General features: G+C 39.9%; 2 protein-coding genes across 3 annotated transcripts in view; both read right to left on the reverse strand.

Annotated features, from left to right (window-relative positions):
- The window catches only part of snx4 (sorting nexin 4), a 289,781-nt gene that overhangs the window by 70,965 nt on the left and 197,491 nt on the right, over window positions 1-21,325 (reverse strand). The gene's annotated exons all lie outside the window — the stretch shown is intronic.
- On the reverse strand, window positions 734-21,154 carry sacs2 (sacsin molecular chaperone 2). Of its 2 annotated transcripts, XM_072397188.1 has the most exons (8): window positions 21,089-21,154; window positions 20,215-20,260; window positions 18,434-18,521; window positions 17,173-17,284; window positions 16,533-16,679; window positions 14,986-16,438; window positions 12,791-12,879; window positions 734-12,697 (listed from the first exon to the last, which is right to left on the reverse strand). In XM_072397188.1, the coding sequence occupies exons 2-8, from the start codon at window positions 20,244-20,246 to the stop codon at window positions 1,794-1,796; spliced, it is 12,825 nt and encodes a 4,274-aa protein (XP_072253289.1). In that variant the 5' UTR covers window positions 20,247-20,260; window positions 21,089-21,154; the 3' UTR covers window positions 734-1,793. The 2 variants fall into 2 exon arrangements, with proteins under 2 accessions (XP_072253289.1, XP_072253288.1); XM_072397187.1 differs by lacking the exon at window positions 21,089-21,154 and having other exon boundaries at window positions 20,215-20,340.

A 21,325-nucleotide genomic window follows, 5' to 3' on the forward strand; every position in this document is an offset into this window, starting at 1 on the left:
TGTAATTATTTTTGTAATATTTCCCACTTTGAATGTTGCAATGTTTGCATCAACCCATGAGTAGCCTAGCTAAAGTTTCAGTGTAGTAAAGACTTGCTGTCTTGTGTTGTCTTGCAGCTAAATTTCAAATGTTTATTTTGACTTTATTCTATTGTTTCTTTTTCCATTTGTAGCTCTGTGTGGAGTTTAGGTAATGTTTAACCATAAAATCCTTACAAAAACTATGTGAGCACATCCATGCTAAACCTTTTAGCAGTTGCTCATTCTAACCGAATGAATGAATGAATATATATATATATATATATATCTTCTCATTTGGTTAGATGAGTTGCAAATAAAGTGTTGCGACCTTTAAGCCTCACTATGGATGTGCTCACACAGTTTTTGTAAGGACATTAACTTCTTCTTTGTTGTAATGTTCATTTGAATCTGCAGCTCCTTTAATGCAGAAATCTTGTTCAAACGATGAGTAAGTATAAGTAGAAATCCCAACATGAAAGTGAGCAGGAACAACAACAACAACGTGAGAGTCTTAGGAGTATTGTTTCAGATGGACATTTGTGCTGTGCTTCAATCATATTGTATGTTGACTGTTCCTATTTTATTAGCTTCAAGTCACAAAAAGACCAAGCAAATCATTCAGAATTTCTAGCTTAAGCATCGTTGACTACCACTGGACCTGTACCGGGCAATATGGAAAATGATGACACAAATTACTGTTTTATCATTTTTATTTTTTATTTTCAGAGTAAAATTCACACTTAAAGGAAATATTGATAAGAAAAAAAATACCACTGAAGTACTACTGACTACTTCTTTAAGTAGTAATACATAAAGTATATATGAAAAAATAAAAGAATACTAGACCCCAAAACAGATTTCTTAGATTTCCTTAAGAAATTCATACAATGTTATTGGCCCTTAACGAGTAAATAATCAGTACTGTATGTATATGGCCTGACTATAATGTCCCTCACCAAGTAAACATATATAGGTTATTATGGTTCATTAAAAGTAAGTTGAAAACTAAAACTGGACATAAAAGCATTTTACTGAACAGAAACAACTTGAATAGAAATAAGAATGAAAGAAAAAAAGGAAACTATACATACTGTCTGTACTTACATATACAGCAGTGTCTCAACCGTATTCACTTTAGTCAAATTTGCAAAAGCATAAAAAAGTGCTTGAATTTTTTTTTTAAACAATAAAAGGAACCAAACTGAAGCAGGAAAACCCATTCTGGGAACTTAATGATGATAAAAGGAACTAAAAAACAAAAAGAAGAAAATATCTAAAACAATAACTGGATGCTTACATCATCTCTAATAAACCGCCACATGTGCATTTTCATAACTGTCAACTTTAATGCTCTTTACTGAGCCAAAAACACAAAAAATGTGTTGGAAAAAAGACAAAGACATACATCAGAGGTTAATCACACGCATGGAAATATCAGTTATTCATCAGTTAACTAACAAAAAACAATGTTTTACAGTGATCGTACTGGTCCTCAGTGGGTTCAACTATTCATAAAAAAATAAAGATATAGATAAAAATAAAAGATATTTTCATTTGCATAAAAAATGCTTGTGACAAAGAGTCAAAAAGAATTTGTCTGTTTTCATTTCATAAGACAAAAAAAGCTGTTGCGTCTTCAGTAGATTGCACAAAGAATTTTTATGAAAAAAAGAGTACGGACAAAGAGAGAACCATTCAACATTTACGGATCTGGACTGTTTAAAAGCTGAAGCGTGGGTTTAGACAGAGGACGGTGCTCTCCGAGTGCCCATCTAATTCACATATGCCTCTACTTTACTCAGTAAGTCAGACGCCCTGCTCAGCGCTAACACTCCATTCTCTGATCTGAACCGTCCGTTTGGAATGTGGGGATGTGGGTGGCAGTTGGGGTATTGAGTCTTTTTGGGGTCCACTCCCAGAGTCTTCAGATGTTCCACAATTTGAGGCAGATCTCTCAGTTGAGGGTGGTAGTGGGAAACTTTGGCTGCAGTGGCTGAAATTGAGCTGCTGGTGGGGTGTTGACCATTCCGTTTATACTCTGCAGCAATTAGAGCCTTTTCCACTGCTTGATGTACTTTAAAGAGACACCATTCTGTGCTGCCTCCATCGATGTCGTTTTGAGCCGCATCGAGATCACAGCGGGCCTGTTTATACCAGCGCTGGGCCTCCTCTTTGTTCGGCCTTGGGACATTTGTGTTATGAGTCCAAAAGTTATAGGAACGGTTGCTCCTAAAGAATCTTTCTCGACCACTTCTGTGACGTCTGGCCTCCTGATTCCACTGCTGGTGGAAGCGTCTAAAATTGAAGTTTCCGCTTGAATAGCTCGTGCCTACAGTTTTGCCTTTGATGAGCTCATCAATTCGATTTTGTAAATATTTAAAAGCCTCTTCGGCGACATCTACGCAGTCAAGATTTTTGTCAGGATGCCACCTAAGGTGCAGTCGCCTGATGGCCTTCTGCCTCTCCGCCTCAGGAAGTGTCCAGATCTCAGCCAAACATTTGTCAATTTCCTTTTTCGCTTCATTAAAAGAGGCTGGTAAAGAACTTGTTGTAGGTTGGGAAGCACCTGGCCCAGATCCTGCGACTAGCTTCAGCTCCATTGAAGATGTGGACGTTCTACCCTCTGGTTTTAGCTTTTTTTCCCGTTTAAACTGGTACAGGTCAAGATGACTGACTTCAACGGGATCATCCTCTCCAATATCTACTCTGTATCTCTGGGAACATCGTCCAGAGTTCCCAGGAAACTCTTCAAGAATGACTGCATAAATGTATGTGTTGCCGATTCTGTAACCAACGTATTCTCCCACTTCAAAGTTGTTGAGGAAGTTCATGTCCAACGAATCATGCCATTCTTCAGGAATATCTGTCCCAGGGGCTGGTGGATTGAGAGTGAAAATCGCAGTTTCAGCACTGTCGTGGATCCCATTCTCAGCCAGAGTTTTCTGAACATCCTGCAGATCATCACACATCAGAAGTTCTCCTAGCACAGTAAGGTGAATTGATTCAATTCTGTGACCTAAAAGAGCATTGATCTCCTTTGTCAACATCATGTTAACTTTATTTATCACTTTAGGAGCCACGTCATCGCTGTGCTTTAAGAAAAAGGTGCAACCCTGTTTCTCTCGTTTGACATAAACTTGGGTTTCTCTGGCAGTTTGCTGTAGAGGCTGGTCATCAAGCCACAGCATTGTTTCCAGGGTTTTCCGGCAGACAATTTGGATGCTGCCAAAAGTCTTCTCAATCAGCTCGGCAGCCTCTTGTTGTGTAGTTTTACCCTTAGTCTGCTCTCTGAGAAGAGATGTTAGTCCATATTTGAATTCTCCTGATGAGAGATGTTTGATAAACCATCCACGGAAGTCGCAACCGTCCCCAAGTTCACAAAGCTGCACGTGTGATTCCACCACTCTTTCCAATGTTAACTGAGACAACATCCTAGGCTGAAGTTTCTTAGGCAGCAGTCTGACCAACCGATGTTGTTCATAGATGTCACTGCCCAAATGACAGTTACTGAGTTTCTCGAGCAACAGGAACTTATCCTCCAGCGCCTCTTCCAGCCTTTTGGTCTCGAACACTGTATCATTGTAGTAGAGGTTGCATGATGGATGTAACTTTCTGTCCACTGCAGGAAGATATAAAGTCTTAACATCGGCAGTGAAGACCTGGCTTTCTTGAGTTTTGATTAGCCTGAACAACTGCTCAACAGCTCGTTTTACAGTTACCAGCTGGTTTGGGTTTAATTGCAGTTTATCACAGGAATCAGCATAAACTGCTGCCAGGACATTACAATACTGCACTGCAGTGGCATCATTCATTACTCCAATCTTCTTGAAGAACTCTGCAAACATGGCATCTTGTGGAGGAATTTTGTACAAATATTGTCTGAAGTCAAGGTCATGACAAAGTGAGAGACACACATTCTCAGGTTTAAAAAGCTGTGTGTCTTCTTCAACCAATACAACAGGAAGACCAGCCAGTGACTGTCCATCAAAGGCATTTGCTTGCAGATAAGCATACGCATTGCGAAAGACATTCGCCCTTGTATTGATCAGCTGCTCTGTTTCACACGGTGACTGACAAATGTTCCTCATGTTACTGGTCACACAGTGTGATGGAGGTTTTTCATGTGCTCCTGCAGTTTTGATTACTTGCAGGAGCTTCTGTGAGATGTGAACTGGTAGATGAATAATTGGCATTGAGGACCAAATCAAATCTTGATGCGTTGGATTTCTGTCAATCAAAGATCCTCTGATTTTAACAGTAGCTCTCCGTGCAGCAAACGGTTGATGATAGTTGCAAAGTTCTTCTCGAATCTTCACTGGAAAAATGAACTTGATGTCGGCAATTCCCTGCAGCAGCTTTGTCCCTGTGTTGCTGTCAGCACTGACTTTTCCCAAGGCTTCTCTGAGAAGCAATGTTGATTTCTTTTCCAGTTCTTCAAGGTTACAGTTTCCTTTTGCTTCCGCTTCTAACCGGTACGCAAAATCAATGATATCATCTGTGGACACTTCATGCTTCATTCCAAGTTTTCTGATCATTTGCCTTGCCTTGTACCTACATCTTGTATCTCTTTCACACAACTCTGTCCAAAATTTCTCAGGCACAAATCTCTCTTGTGGCACCATTTTCTCATAAATCTCAATTTGATCATCAAAGTAGTATGATGCCATCTCCAGTCTGCCTTGACAACTGCAAATCAGTTTCACGGTTTTCATTGTGGACATGATTTCCTTCTTGTGCTGAGAAAATTCAAAATGATCATTTAATCGCAGCAACAGCTGGAGGCAGTGAAGAGTCTGTTTCTCTGTGAGTCTGTGGACAGCGGGCAGAATGAACTTCATGAAATACTCTAAATCACCTAGGATGGTAATTTTCAGCATTTCTGACAGAGCGTAGTTCTCTGGATTGTGTTTGAGAAAAATGTTGTTGCCATTGGTCATAGCAAACAAATCTGGAAAGCATCTGGAGTATACGCTGTTGAGGACAAATACCTTTGCAGGCCCATCAATCCTTACTCTTTCACCCTGCACTGTTTCAAATAATGGTAAGGATTTAAACTTCCTGTCATACTCTTGACTGCGTCCGGATTTGGATACTCCAGACTGCAGGAAGTTCTGAAATGTTCTCATATCATCACTTGAAAGGTGGGAAAACTCCGAGCTGTTGATTTTGCAGACCTGGTCCAACACTGAGGTTTTGTCATTCACATCCATGAGTTCATGTATGAAGAACTGTTGGTCTGTCTTTTGAAAGAAAACACTGTCAATCTTCATAAAACCAAGTTTAAAGAGGATGTGTGATATTTGTCTATCTAAGGCAAGCGGAATCACACTTGGCATGTCTTGCATTTTTTGCAAGAAGCGCTTGTTGTTTAACCTCGGACACACGACCGGTAGAATGCAGCAGTCACTGAAGAGCTTCCTCACATCACTTAATGTCAGATCTTCTCCTCCAGGACTAGCTGTTGGAGGTGTAATTTCACTTGTTATGAACCTCCAAAGTAATTCCAACCACTTCAGCATTTCTTCATTTGGGACAGGAAGACGACTGTCTGGATCAACTTCACACTTCTGAAGAAAATCCTGAATTAACGTCTTCAGGTATTCGGCTGCAGAGGGGAGAGTCACATTCTTGACGAGGTTGCAAGTTTGTAGAAGTTCAATGTGATCGTTGTTGGTGTTATAATCTGCAAATTGGTCTTTGAGGCAAAAAAAAAGACTTTCATATCTTGATATCAGTTTCGGAGATTTAGAGTTAAATACTCTCAACATTTTGTCACTTGAGAGAAGAAGTGGAAGACCATTGAGTAAATCTGGATTTTGCTTGATGTTCTTCCTCAAGTGGGGGTCGCTCAAACAAAAGGTCAGGAGCCTTGAACACCTTTCTACTTTTCTGATCAGAGTGGCAGTTATGGGCAAGGGTAAATCCTCATCTGGGTGGTTTGGATCATTGAGGGGTTTTGCTTTTAAGAAAGTCCGAACAGCAGAAGGACTGACTACATTCACATTAATTCCAGCTGATTTGAAGTTGCTCCAGATCTTGGACATGGAAGCCGGGACCAGTTTCATTCCAAGATCTTCCAAAATGGGATTAATAGTGCCACATTCTGAGGTCATCAGGTGAGGCATCTCAGTTGACTCAGTTTGGCTGAGGTTACACCAGTCAAAAGAGAAGTCTTTAATTACACGATTTGAAATCTTGCGCGTTGAGCTCCTCAGAACTGGGATCACATCAAGGCCTTTTTCTTTAACTGATCTGTACACCTCAAGTGTCATTTCATCCCACTCTCCACCAACTTTTTTTGATACAGCTGGCCAAAAAAGCAGGTACGAGGAACTGAAACAGTTTTCAATACTTGCAAGAGGAACTGTCTTAACTGTAATTTTACATCTGATGTAATGCAAGAGATCGGCGTACAGTGGAGCAATGATGTTTCGTTTCAAACATTCATTCCAGTTTAACTTGTGGCTTTGACCATCTTCCTTCCAAAGATTTTTCCTGCCAGCGTCTACCTCAAAGTTTCCATTGACATGTACTGGCAGTCCAGTTTCCCCAGGTAGGGGAAGGGAACAAAAGGCTGCACCTTTAAACTCCACATTGAAGGACTGTAAAGGGTTTGATGACTTTGTGCCCAAACGTGCAGCGATCGCTCCATGTGGAAGTTTGTTCAGCTGTTTTACTTCATCATTGCCTTTGAATGAGCCAAACTGTTCTGCAATGATCCACTTACTTTGTCTTTTGTCTGAGGTGGAAATTGAAGTTTCATAAAAAACCTTGCGTGGGGTTACTGGTCTCTCAGATTGTAGTGCAGTTTGTAGATGTGTCACAAATGCAGCCTGTTCTTCTCCGCTTCCCTGTGGCAGACTTTTTTCAACCACAAAAATGTTTTTAAGTCCTCCTGAATGGTCACTGATTTCATGAACTGTTATTCTGCAGATGTTTTTCAGGAACAGAATCAGTCCTTCTGGGTCTTCAGACAAGGCACAGAACAGTTCTCTCATGTCACTATCGGTGATCGCTTGTTGGGATATTTTGGACTTGTGTGCGGTTCCACTATTCCTCAGTGGTAGTCTGAACATGGTGCCCTCTTGAAGAGCGAATTCGTCAGGAAGAAAGGATTTGTAGACATCCATGTATGTCTCCTTGAAAGTGTCACTTAGTTTGTAGCCAATGCCAGCTGGAGGTTTGTCTGAGTGACACTCGATGTATTTCTTATTGGGATCAGAAATGCAAAGTAATTCATCTCCAGTGAGGATAGCAGGACAGTCAGTCAGGTGGTAAACAGAGTTGAATCCGACTCCATATTTTCCTATCTTCCCAGGAGAGTTGTGCTTTCCTCCTTCTCCCAGCTGTTGTATGCCTTTCAGGTCATCTTCAGAAAACACTTTGTTGTTGAACACACACAGGGATGGACCCTGCAGATGATTCCATCTCTTTCCAAACGTCTTCTTGCTGCCATGCTGTCGTTTGTCCCAAACAAAGTGAATTTCCGTTGCCTCAGCGTCATCAGCATTTTGGATTAGCTCTTTAACGATATCCTTCTTTGATGGGTAAGCTGAAATGATGTTTTTGATTCGAACAGTTAGTTGTTCTTGCTGTTCAAACGAAAATGAAAATGGTGAAATGTCAGTTGTGTGGTTATCCAGAGTATGGTGCCTGGTTGTTTTGATTCCAAAGTGGCAAGCCATAGGCCGAGGGATGTTTTCGTGGCACAATGTGACACCTGCGCTTACTGGCATCCATGGGCTGTCATTATAAAACAGCTTCCTTGCAGGTTGTAAAACACCACGCATATTTGGTATAAGCCAATCATTTGGTGTTTTCCATTTCTTCTCAAATATTCCCTTGCTTAAAATTGTGAGGCAAAGTGATAGATCTCTCTCTGGCAGGGGCTGGTTTCCATATTGAGAATGCAGATCCTGAAGCACAGTAAGAAACTGACTGATGGTAAAGTTTTTTGCAACACCCACACACTCCCAGAGGTTCTTGAAACTACTGAAGGCAGGTGGAAGTATGTGGAGATATGGTTTTGCTTCAAACAGGTCATGTTCAGCCACGCAGTTGACATTTACAAATGTATCACCAACAAAGATGAAGGGGGTTGAATTTGCATGGCTTGAAAGCAAAGTGGTATCTGAACAACCACTGATCCATTGATCTAGAAACTTGTAGCACTCATATGCCAGTTTGTGCAACATAGATCTGTCTGCGGATTGTGAGTGCTTACATGCTTCTTGGAGCTGTTGAAGCACTATCTCTGGTTCTGGACAGTTGTGAACTCCCAAAACTTCAAGGAGTGGATCATTGTTGTGTATTTTCAGACCAGTGTGATCCAGCACGTGGTGCTTCATGTTAACAAGGAGGGAGTAGTTGTCTCTAAAAACAACTGTGGGCTTTTGAAGTGTTACCTGTCTCTCCATTTTTATGTCCCCAGGGGAAAATGCGGGAAGAAATGCCGTAATCCTCAGTCTCTGCCAGTGCAGAGAGTCTTTGTCATGCATGTGACTCCTCGTTAATTCAAGAAGGCACTTCAAATGTTCATATGCTTTCTTTTTGTTATCCCTCCAGGTCTCTGTCATTTTGCCTGCCTTATTTGTGATGTCCTCCAATGGAAGATGGTCATTTGCCATTCCTAGTTCCAACAAGCGCTTAATCCTTTTGGGGGAGCAAAAGTCATTTTTGGTGCCACCAAGCAAGCGTCCCTCTTCTGCTCCAAAAAGACAGGCCACCCTCCCTGATGGATCGACAAGTTTGTTGATATACTGCAGCTGTCCGTCTGTTGTGGGTATGCATGGATAGCACTTCAGCAGATTGTCAATTTCTTTGATATTGAGGTCAATCGCATGTAGCACAAGAGTATCTCTGCTCTTTGGGTTCAAGGTTTCAAGGTTTTTGAACACTATTTCTTGATAGAACTTCTCCCAGGACAAGGTCCTGTTTTCTAAAACCTCCTGTAGGCCAGCTTGTTTGAAGTTATTTCTCAACCACGGTGGAAGAGGAACATAACAGGTTGCTTTTGCACATTTCTTGCACACCTGAGCTGCAAGTGCACTGATGTGTGGATCCTCCTCAATGCTCTCATGAAGAAATATGGCATTGTTCATTGAGCACCAATGTTCTCCATCACTGAGGAGCTCTGGGCCATTAGAGTGCTGAGCAATGGCAGAATAAAACGCATCCACCAAAGGTTTGAAAGTATCGCTCACTTCCTGCCTGTCAGGCCAAAAGGTGTGATAACAGTAAGTTTCCAGCTGGTTGTTTTTAGACATTTCCTTTAGTGTCAAAAGTGTAGTAAGATATGCTCTCACAACAGGATCCTGCAGAAGAGCTTTGTTCCACTCGCTTTTTACTCCACTTTCCCACAGACCTTTTCGATTGCTCATTACAGCAAATGTTCCATTTACATTTACTGGAAGACCAGTGTGAATGGGCAGAGGAAGGAAGCAAAACGCCTGTCCAAGAAGATCTGTTTGTAGGGGGGACAGTTTTTGAGTTTTGCCTTTGTTTTGCAAGAGCACAGCAATCCCTCCGATGGGCAAAGAGAACTCGGCTTGCTTGTTTCCTTTAAGGGCCATTTTCAAGGATTGATCTGTCCCAAAGCAGTTGTACAGGAGCCAGACTTGTTTTTCAGTTTCACCAGAATGCTGGCTGGTTATTTCAACAGTTTTGACTGTGCAGCTGTCAATTATCTCTCTGCATCCACCATCCATTTTCATCAGTGATTTCTGAGCTTGACGCTGTTTTGTTTCATCTCCAATCCTCATTGTGCTCACAGTGTTTTTGGAGACAGTCAGGATGGTTTCTATTTCCTCATCTCTTGGTGGAGTTGATGCATTGTTTGAGATGCTTTGTAGGGACAGTGTGTTGATGTTTTTGAGAAAAAGCAGCTGAGTTTGTGCCTTCATTGTGAAGTTCTGCTGTAAAGCAATGATGTCATGTTTGTGATATACCTTTGTGCTTATTTCTGACTTGACAGCCTCTTCATTGCTTCGGAAAGGTAGTTTGATCAAAGTGCCTGCATAGGGTTCGGGAGGACTCTTTTTAGTGAAACTACAATCAAAAATGTGTTCATATGGTCCAAAATGACCAGGAAAACAACAAAAATGTCTCTTCTCAGAAAGATACAGTTTGATTCCAGGATTTGTTTTGTGTTTGATGTGCCTCTTAAGGTGTGAAACATTTGGGTCAAGTATGAGAAGTGTGTTGCCGCTCAGGATGGAGGGCACATCTGTCACATGATACACTGTATTGAATCCAAGTCCAAACTTTCCAATCTTTTCCACTTTGTTTTCCTTTGAGGCAGACCCGACTCTGACAATATTTTTCCAGTCTTCAGATGAGAACTGTGCATTGTTAAACGCCCAAAGACAAGGTCCCTGACAAAGGGCCATATCAGGATCAATGAGACTTTTAGGTGGATAACTGTGTACTCTGAAATCCAGCAAGAATTTACATTCATCTGCTCCAGCATCTTCAGCATTTTGAATGAGTTCTTTGAAGATGTCACTATCTTCATCATACTCTTTAAGGATGTTTTTAATCCTTGTAGTTATTGGTTCAAACTGTCCACACTGTTCTATTCCCACTAACTCTGGAGCAAGGATGTAGTTGCTGAGAAATTGGATTTTCAACCATTCAGCTGTTGCTATCGGGATTTCTTCATGCAAGAGATACATGCCCTCTTGCCTGAACTGAAGTTCTTGAAGACTGTTTTTGCTTACATCACAGAGGAGTGCTTCTGACTGTGGTTTCAGGGTGAATCGTTCATCCTCTATGATGACAGGCACTGGGAGGTCATCCTGAATTGTCATCTTCTCTCTCCACAGCCAGTTAAGAATCTCTATTGACACTTTTACCTCAGCTGGACTTGCAAATGACTGTTCCCTCGCTTCAATGCTTTGCTGGATAGAACGAAGAATGTCAGCAATTTTATCCTTTGAAAGTGATGTTCTCAGGCCAAATTTCTGGATCAGCTCTTTGTATGGCAAAAATTCTTCTGGTACCTTCCCAATGTAAGAGCTCAGATCCAGATTACGTGGGTACTTCAGAACCAGGTCCTGAGGTGCAACAAACTGGTTATGGGCCCATAGCCAGCATGTCTCCTTACTCATCACTTCTGCAAATGCAGAGATGTTTTTCTGCATGTGTACATATATGGTGTGCAGCTGTCTTTTAAAGCCTACATTTGTGTCAGGATCAACCATTTCCTGTGCTTTTGATTTCAGGACTGACAAGTTTTCAATCACTTTATCGGGTGGGGGCAGGCGTTTGAGACCAAGCTTGCTGCTAACTCTGTCACTCAGCTTCCCTGTCACAGGCATTACATGTCCAATAATGTCCTCATACACAGAGTGTCTCATTTCATCTGGGCAGTAGAAACAGCTTTTCTGAGATTTGTCACAGAATTGTCCTTTGTCATTACCAGGTCGATCAACTGGGACCCATTTTAATATCTGCAGGTGATTAAGCTGCTCAAGAGAAAACTTTGACAGTAGATCATTTGCCTTCAACATGTCCAAGACAACCTGAGCTTTTTTAAGAGCCTCGGTGTGTGAGTTCACACGCAGTTTGTCAATCAGTGTGGCAACATGCAACAAATGCTCAGGTGTCATATCTGCTTCTTTTGTTATTAATCCAAGATCTGTCAGGCTTTCCAGCATCTGCCGTGTTTTAGTGTACACAGGTGGGGGGAAGAAGTTTGACTCAAAGATGAGTGTGAAAATTTCTGTTCTTGGATCAAAAAAACTTGAAACATTTTTCAGTTCCCCATTTGCTTCAATGAAGCTCAAATCCCTGCATCTGCATCTTAAGAACTGGTTTTGAGAGAAAAGGATGTTACCATGCTGTAAAATCCAAGTCATTATTTTCTCAATTTCCTCATTGCTGCAAGTCTTTGTCTCAATAGACTTAATGAGAATAATGGCTGCATCAGGTGGGCCCAGCAGATTAACACCTAGCAGCTCTAAAAGCCTGCGATCAGCCTCAGTAGCACACTGGATGACTGAATCAGGCATAGGCAGCTCTGTAGGTACTGTTGGACTAGACGTTAGAAGCACAGCCTGTTTTGACTGAGCTGCAACACAGAATCCTTTCATGGTGTGAAACAGAGGCAACGTCAAGAGCAAATCTTTCTTTCTGACTGAGAGAGAATTTAATTGAGAGAGGTAGTCTTTCAGCTCCTCTCGTGCTCTGTGAGGCTCAGACTTTAGGTTTCTGATGAGATGCTGAGAGTCTAGATTTTTCAAGATCTCCATGACACTCCTTGGAGAGGGGCTCAGCACATATGTGTCAAGGTCTTCGTGCTTGAGCCACTCATTTTTCCTCACTACTGTGGCACCAGCATTGGTCATAAGCTGAGCTATTTGGTCTGGCAAACTAGTCTGTTTCCTGTTCTGGAAAATGAGCGTTGTGTTCTGTTGTAGTTTAGCTAATGATACAGGCTGACTGTCAGACAGGGAACTGACAGGTATCAGAGGTATTTCTCTGAAAGCACTTAACTCGTTGAAGTGAGTGTTGAGAAACTTCCAGAAATTCTGAAGCCAGTCTAACGGCGGATGCTGACTGTTGCTGCTGTTCCATGTGACAAGCGCTGTCCCCGTCTGCTTCCAGTCCTGTGGCAAATATCTTCTTGTATATTCAGCCACATCATTTGCATCAATGTTGATGACACCGAATAACTCTGAAAACAAAAGATAAATATATATATATATACACACATAAATATTCATGTGTACATGTACAAAGAGCAGTGTGTTAGGATAAAATGACCTACTTTGTCTGCCCAGTGCTTTCAGGTGGGTCCTGCAGGTTTGACTGAGATCTTGTGAAATGAAGAGGTGTTCACAGTATGGTAGTAAGACTCTGCAAAAAAGGAACATTTGTTCATTGTGCATATAATGCATGTAACAAAACCAAAAAACATCTTCATCAAGTTTAAACCATATGTCCAAAAGTAGATAGAATTTTTCAGTCCAGCAGGCGTAAAGAAACTAAGTGGTTAGTTGTGTAATTGGCAAAAAACAACTGACAATTTGAAATAATTTCTGTAATCAGATGTCAGAGTTAATAGTGACACCAAGGGACATATTTGGTATTCGACACTGACACATCAAGAGGCATACATTTTTGGAAAGACTGCTCCTGATCAACTTTTTCCACTTGCAGCTCTGGTGCTCCCAACTGAAAACAGGAGCAACAGCATAAAAAGGAGCACTGCCTAAATAAACTTCAGTAAATCGCCTTTAGATTTTTTTTCCTCTTGACTCCATTACGGATTAATAAATGAGATGATCATAAATGGATCAAGTTAAAAAAAAAAAGAAGAGTGATTAGTGTGCAACCCCCCATCCAAAAAAAAAAGTTAATATTTGTCTCATCCCTTGAAATAAAATACCTTTTTGGTATTTCTATAGGTTAAGCCGACTGTTCCCTTACAAATCATTCAACAGTAATGGTGTTGTGTTGAAACAGATATTAACATGCGGAATTGCATGTTGACTTAAGTCATTTCCAAAGATCTGCAAACATATTTGTGTTGCAAACATATTGTGTTGTTTCTGAGTCTGATTCATTTCAGTTTCTTCTGCAGACTGATTAGTTGATTTCTGCCTTTTAACATACTGCTGGCAGACCTGCTGCCTTTCAGTGCATAATGGTCATGCTGCCTACACGTGTGTCTCATGTTTAAAGTTTGTTAGCAAACAGGTTCTGCCTGTAAACGTTGGGTCACAGTTACATCAAACACACATCACTCCTCTCTATAATATCTTTGCCTTAAAAACTATGTGACTGTTTCATGTCAGAAGATTATCTCTGCCCTGTTTCCACATCCAGTTGTCATTATTAGTCTGGGAGTGTTGTATCACAGTAGAATCTGAATGCTTGTTTCTTTGAAAACCGAACCACTTGTTTAAAGTGGGGAGCAAAGTAAGGGAAGCATGAGCTGCTAATTGAAAGGACACAGACAGATTTAGAGCCGCAAAGTTTGAACTGTTCCCACCCGTGATGTAACAGGGTCTCTGCGGGTTTCAACAAGTCAAATTTAAGACTTTTTAAGACCACAATTTAAGACCCATTTCACAACCATACTGGCAAAAAAGTACAAAAGGCATGAAGGAAACTCACTATGACAGAGAATATAGTCAGATCTGAGTTTACGTGTGTGTCAGTAACGGCTCACACGGACGAGAGATACCTGCCTGGTTGTGAAAAAAGATTACACATTAACTAGTTGTGCTCGATAAATTCTGACCGGTGTGCACAGGTACTTTAGTTCCGTTTTGTTGCAATGTTATAGCGTCCTCAAAAATCAAAATAATTAAAAGCAAGACTGAAGTTTATGCATTTGTTTTAAACAAAAGTAACGTTAATAAATTTTTAAGACCTTTCAAAATGGTATCTAAGATATTTTATGAAATTTTACGATAATTTTAGACATTTTAAGGCCTTAAATTCAAATTATTGGATTTTATTGGACTTTTTGAATTGCACATGTGTATGAAATGTGCTATATAAATAAACTGCCTTGGCTTGCCTTGCCTAATACTCCACGGATACCCTGTGTAAGGACTGTGAGACTGTTTGGTTTTAACTCTATGGTGTTTTACTCACACAAGACACGCACACACACACACACATATTCTTGCTCCTCCTTCCTGGTGTTTCATAATAAATATGAGGAGGATGAAAAATTAATGAATAAATAAAAAATTATTTTTAAAAATGTAAAATAAAACCCTTGGAGCATATTCAAAACTTTCCTTGTTGCAATGCTTTATAATACTGTCACAATATCTCCAAAATGGTTACAAAATTTTAAATTTTGAAGACTTTATAACAAAAAAAAAGTTTTTTACACTTACAACAGCAGCAGCTCTATAATATCTGTCCCTGTGTTCACTCATATCTAACGAGTCATAAAAAGTAGAACATTCAGGTAATTAACACAACAGACTAATTAAAACCCACCTTGGAAATTCATCGCTGTCAATCAAAGCAGTGTCTTCCTCTCTGTCTGTGAAAGATCTAAAGGAGCCGTCACTGAGTGGAAGCAGCTGAAGACCCTCAAGTTCTCTGTATTCTCCATCACTCAATATGTACTCCAACAGACAGAGTTTGTCATCTGTAGGGATGTTACAAACTCCAGTTCTGTGAAGAACTTCTCTCAGAAAGGTTGGAGTCACATGCTCTGGGGTAGCGTGGTGAGGACAGGCTTCAATAGCCCTCAAAACGCATGCAGGTAAAGTGACGAGGTTTTCTCCACAGGAAACCAAAGTCCTTTTAATGGCAGACAGTATGTTTGTGCTTGTTGGACCATTACAGGGTAACACAGCCTCTGACAGTGGGATAAACTCTCGTTCATCTTTGGCAAGAGAGAGGACAGCCACATCGTGTCTGAATAAGTGATCAAAAAGATCCAGAGCTACATCAAGCCATTTTTCTTTGTGCTGCATCTTGGAGATATCAGGCCACAATTTGTATACAGAAGAGACAGGGAGAATGGACTGCTGGGAAAATTTAATGGCATCTTGAAGGATTTTCAGGTATGCTTGTGGAACCATCTTCTTCACTAGCAGTTCATTCCACTGAGCATGTTCGTCGTGTTTCTGGTCTTCCTCTTGCCACTTGATGTGTCTTCTATTGTCTGTGAGTCCAAAGCATGCGTTGACATGAACAGGGAGGCCTGTCTTGTTGGATGCATTGTTTGGGAGGGGGAGAAAGCAGCTCAGTCTACCATCATTACAGTCTCTCGTCTCACCACAGGGGAATGCCAAGTCAACTCGAGGTAAAAAGCTCAACTTTTTTGCTAGCACATCAAGATCTTTTACTTTGCCCTCTTTCATTGTACAAGTTGTCACAAGCCAACGTGCATCACTTTCTTGAGTCTCTTTGTGGTCTTCTGAATTAATAGAAGACCACAGGCTTATCTCTTTGAATCTTGTCAAACCCTCAATGACTGACTCGTGTCCTGACTTAGAAACAACTTCTCTGGGAAAGGAAGATTTCACTTTCAGTCTGGTGTCAACAGAGCCATCAGCATGGATGTGTATCAAAGAGACAGAGTTGACATTTTTCAAGAAGAGGAGACTTAGGTCTGCGTCTGCAGTGAAGCTATCAAATAGCTCAACTACCTTATCAGAATCATACAGATTATCTGAAATTTCTGATGTCTTGTTGCGCAATGGGAATCTGAAGACTGTCCCATCAAAGTACTGATCCTCCAAAATAACCTTTGACCATTCTGTGCCCACAAGTGAAACTATATCTCGAAAGGGTTGGAACTGATCGTGCATTGTCATCAGAGCTTCTTGGTGTTCAGGATTATCAAAAGACCACAGAAACCCTCCGTTTCTTTCTCCAAATATGTTTTCTTGGGGGTCCATCAAGCCAAGGTGTCCTGAGCTGAATATACTTGGCACATCTGTGTGTAATATAAAACGGATGTTATTCCATTAATAACTCTATTTATGGTGTCTAATAATAGTTTTCAAGTTGAGAAAGATACAAACTTTCACCTGTTATGTGGTAAACAGAGTTGAAGCCGATTCCAAATCTCCCAATTTTGTTGGGGTCATTGATCTTCCCACTTCTTCCTGCTTTCTGAATTCTTTCCCAGTCATCATCAGCAAATGCTGCATTGTTGTAGGCATAGAGAGCAGGACCTTTGAAAAAAAAAAAGTTTTAAATCAATAAGTTTATGGTATCTAGGTTTTGATCATTCATCCATTATAAATGCTTGCAGCTTGCATTGAGAAAGATAAAACTGCCAGTTAGGTTTTTAATATGGAGTCTGCAGACACAAACAACTTGTCCAATGATGGCTCAATGTAAACTGACTAAAATGGGTATTTTCTGAAATAATATATTCATATTTGGCTCTATCGTTAACTGTAAATAGAATTGATGTAAATAGAACTGTATACAAAACAGAGTTGGACTGTAAACATGTCTGTTGAGTCAACATAACAGAAATCTTTTCTGAAAATGGGATAAGAACATGACAAACATTAGTGGATAGTAAGAAAACTCACATAAAATCAGGTACATTCTACTCAAAAACTATTAACTAGGGCTGCCATTCGTCATTTGCCCATGGGAGAGTACCGTCTGAATGCCCTAAATCAACAGTTTTTTATTCTCTGATCCCATTAGTACCTTGGTATTTTTCCAGTTCATCAGTCCAAAGACTCTCATGCCCGTAACTCCTCTCATCGTGGATGAAAACCACCTCTGTGGCTTGAGCATCATCTGCATTCTGAATCAGCTCCTGTCAGCAAATAAAACAAAATGTGAATTCACACAGTTTCACACACACAAACAGGGACCCAATGGACTCACAGTGGAAACAAAATGCATTGTTTTGTGTTACTATGTGTTCCAGGCAGGTTTTCCTGTGAACTCAGATGTGTAAGACCAAACCTTGAAGTATCCTGAATTATTGTTAATAAAGTGTAACTTATGTGGTGACTGTGCAGACATTAATCTGTTCCTGAACATGTAAAACCAGAAAAGATTACTGTATACTTTAGGTTATTCAAGAAAATCATCCGTGGCCTTAATAAGCTGTAAAAAAAACCCCTCACATTTGTGTTACAAGTGAGCATACCATTGTACTCCACATCTGTGCACGCTGATCTTATACACTAACTGTTTATTACTTATTGCAAATCTTTACACTACAATTTGTTCCACTACCATGTCCCTCTGTCTGTATATCAGTGAGGACCACGGCAAAAGTATCCAGTTTTTCTACATGTACTTTTTGTCCTTTGAGCAGATTGCCTAAACCACATTTGAAAATGTTTGAAATGCAAAAAAATAAAAATCTTTACCATTACAGAAACAAATGAACACACACACACAAATATGTCTGTTTTTTATATCAGTGAGGACTTTTCATTGGCACAATGCATTCCATGGCTCTTTATCGTGTCCTTAACCATTGCAACTGACTGCTTAACCTAAGCCTGATTCTAACCCTGACACCAAAACTCTCCAAAAATCCCTCTGATCCCATGGGAAGAAAACTGTCTCCCCATATTTACAAGAAGTCCCCAAATGTTGGTGTTCAGTCAGGTTTTGGTCCCCATCATGATGTAAAAAGAAGTGCCCACACACACACACACAAACATCCAATAAAAAATAAAGAAAAAAACCGGGTGCACAGCTTGTCTTCAACAACGGCGATGACAGCAAGGACAGAAGGGTACTTTTCTTACTTGTTGACGCAAATGATATGTCTGTGGCAGGGACGTCAACCATTTTTACAACATTAAACAGAAACATAACTGATTTGTTGCTTGTATTGTAAACGGAAAAAATTCAACAATCAATTTACATTTAGATACTCATGATTCCTGACTAAAAATATCATACAAAGCAGTTGTTACAGTCAGAATTCGGGTAATATACCGACCTTCAAAATTTGTCCGCCGTCTGGATATCGACGCAGAATATCTTTCAGGTAGTCGAGGAATGGCGGTGCCGTGGCCCCAAAGGAAGTCCTGGACAAAGCATCAGGAAAAGAGTAAAAAACTCAAGCTGAAATTAAAATCAACACAAGGTGAGTGCTACTCAAGCAATAAGAGTGAGAATAACCTGAATTTAAAGTAAAGTTAAACTAACACATTGCTAACAAATGCTTTGCTTGAAAATAGTTTAATGCTACGTAATAAAACCTGCAACTTGCAGTGTAATTTTACATTTATTTCTTTGAACTTACAATGTAATTTCGTCATATGAATCAGTACATTTAAAATATGTAATTGTACTTACAAGAACTAACGTGAATTAAGGAAATATCAAGTGGAGAGTGAAGAGTATTTCAAAAGTAGTGGGTTCTTACCATATGGGCTACACTATAAGTGATCACAGCTGAATATACAGCATCTTCTGGCAACTCTTACATAATAACTGACTGACATTTCTCTGTTAATTGGTTACAAGAAGTGCAACACAATGAAACACTTTGCCGACTGGTCATGTCAGCTTTCAGAAATGTGTTTAATAGGTGCTGCAGTACATATTAATTTGGAAATAATAGTTTTTGTTGGTGTGTTGGCATGAATGAAAAAAAAAACAAGCTGCCTGGTGTACTACATTAAGAGCAAGGAGTGCCGTAGTAGTTTTTCCATAACTGAGCCTGTACATCTTATTCTTAGAAGAATAAAAACATTATGTTGCTCAGCTCTTCATCTAGCATTTAACTGTAACTGCATTTGATTGACGTTAATATATACATAAAACCTGACAATATTACATTAGTTTTACATCCTCAGATGACAATAAATGCCTTCTATACCACCTCTCTAAAGAAAGTTAGATTTATTTCCCACTCCCATCTTTAATTTATGAGCTACTGCAGTGATGGCATAAAGGAATACTCTTTTATCTCACATTTACACTGTACTGTGTATATTTCAGTTGTCCAGTATGTTCAAGTTGTTTAATAAAGAGGAAAGCACTGATCGCCTTGTTCTTATGATATATTACACCATGAAATAGAACACATGCTTGATAAATCCCCATGGAATGGGGGCAGTTTCCCACCAAAAGGCACACTTGGAAAAATATCTTCACACCTTAAAAAGGACCAAAGCATTCTTTTTGTTTATAGGAGATTTTCTAATAATTTATTAGCTGAGAAGTAAAACTTATGTCATCGCTCAGTAAAAACACTCAAATAATAGTTGTTATTTCCTTGTTCTTCTGTATCTACGAAAAGGAGACCTGAAGTATTTTAGAAGGTGCTTTTGTTTCAGGGATTATTTTTTGACTGGTAGTATTGCTCTCACATCAATCTGGGTTCAAGCGTATTGTGTTCATGTGCATAATAAACAAACAAGGAAACTCCATAATTTCAGTTTATTTTGTTTACTGGGTGACACTGAGGAAGTCAAATGAACACATGCTGCAGTTGTACCTTATCGCCAGAGGAGGGATCCAAGAAAACTGTGCAGTTATGTTTGTTAGTCTTACCGTCAACTTTCATGGAAGGTTTGGTGCACAACAAGCATGTAAATACACAGCATTTAGGATCTGTGAAATGTGATTTGTAGTAACCATGGGTTTGTGCAAAATAAATACATGATTTCCAAATGTTTCTAAAGATGTCAGTATTTAAATCAGCTCTTGTTTCTCTCAGTGCTCCTTCTTTACTCTCTAAATGAGGGCAGAGCAAGAGGCGGGGAAACTCACCGGGATGTCTTCTTCGTCTTCTGACTCATCATTTCTGGGTTGGTAACTGTAAAAGAGTCAGAATACCATGACAGAGGATAGTGTAGGGCAAACACTTGTTCTGACATCAACCCCAAAAGAAATGAGTAGTTGCTGACAGTAACTGAATTTGGACCAACCAAAGACTTTGTTCCTAAAACACACTTTGACTGCTTTTTGTTACTCCCCTGCACCCATTTGTAACTTCTTCTGAAATATCAATCTCTTAAGTAGTCCAGTATCAGATACCGGTGCAATATAAGCAGAATATTTATATAACTTTTACATGTGAATATGTAAAATTAAGTGAAATTAATTTCTCTTCCTGTTTGCCCACATCAAATCATTTGCTTCTGTTGGACAAAAACTGAGTGGATAATGTTTTATGAGGATGTATATCTTAGAGACAGAGATAAAAAAAATGAAAAAAACACAGGTTTACGGTGGTTTCTAATAAACCCAGGAAATCGGAAATCTAAAACAAGTAGAGTGAGCCATTGCTGCCTCTCAACATATCGGTGGGAAGAGTCAACTATGCCCAAACCAAGCCTCTCATACAAAATGAATGATCAACGACAGGGTGATATAAGAAAGATTATTTTTCAGAAAGTTCGCATAAACCCTCTCAGAGGAGTGTCACACCTTCACACTTCTGCTTTAAGTCACATTAAAACGGAAAAAAGCAGGAATCAAAAAAGATCAAAGTTGAAGTTATTCACATATAAAACACAAGAACTTTAACTGAGGAGTATGACAGTGTATCTCTCTTTTAGTCGTTTCGATATTTCTCATACACCAAAACGTAACATTGATGCTGCAGAATAAAGATGCAAATATGTGAGAAAAATCACATTACCTCAGCCATGTCAGCATAGGGAGCATCAGATCCACTCACACTAGTGAAGCTGCATCAATCTGCATTTTTATAACGACCGGTGATGTCCAATCCCAACAGTACACGTCACTTCTCAACTGTTTATTTCATTTCATACCTAAATCAACTCTCATCTCACCAGAATCGAAACAAAGAAAACGACAGCAGCAGTCATTTCCTCTTAGGTGAAACGAAACTTACAGGGCAGTAACAAACACC

The sequence above is a fragment of the Leuresthes tenuis genome, unplaced genomic scaffold (genome assembly GCF_036924035.1).
Source record: "Leuresthes tenuis unplaced genomic scaffold, fLeuTen1.0.hap1 SCAF_12, whole genome shotgun sequence".
Classification (NCBI taxonomy): Eukaryota; Metazoa; Chordata; class Actinopteri; order Atheriniformes; family Atherinopsidae; genus Leuresthes; species Leuresthes tenuis.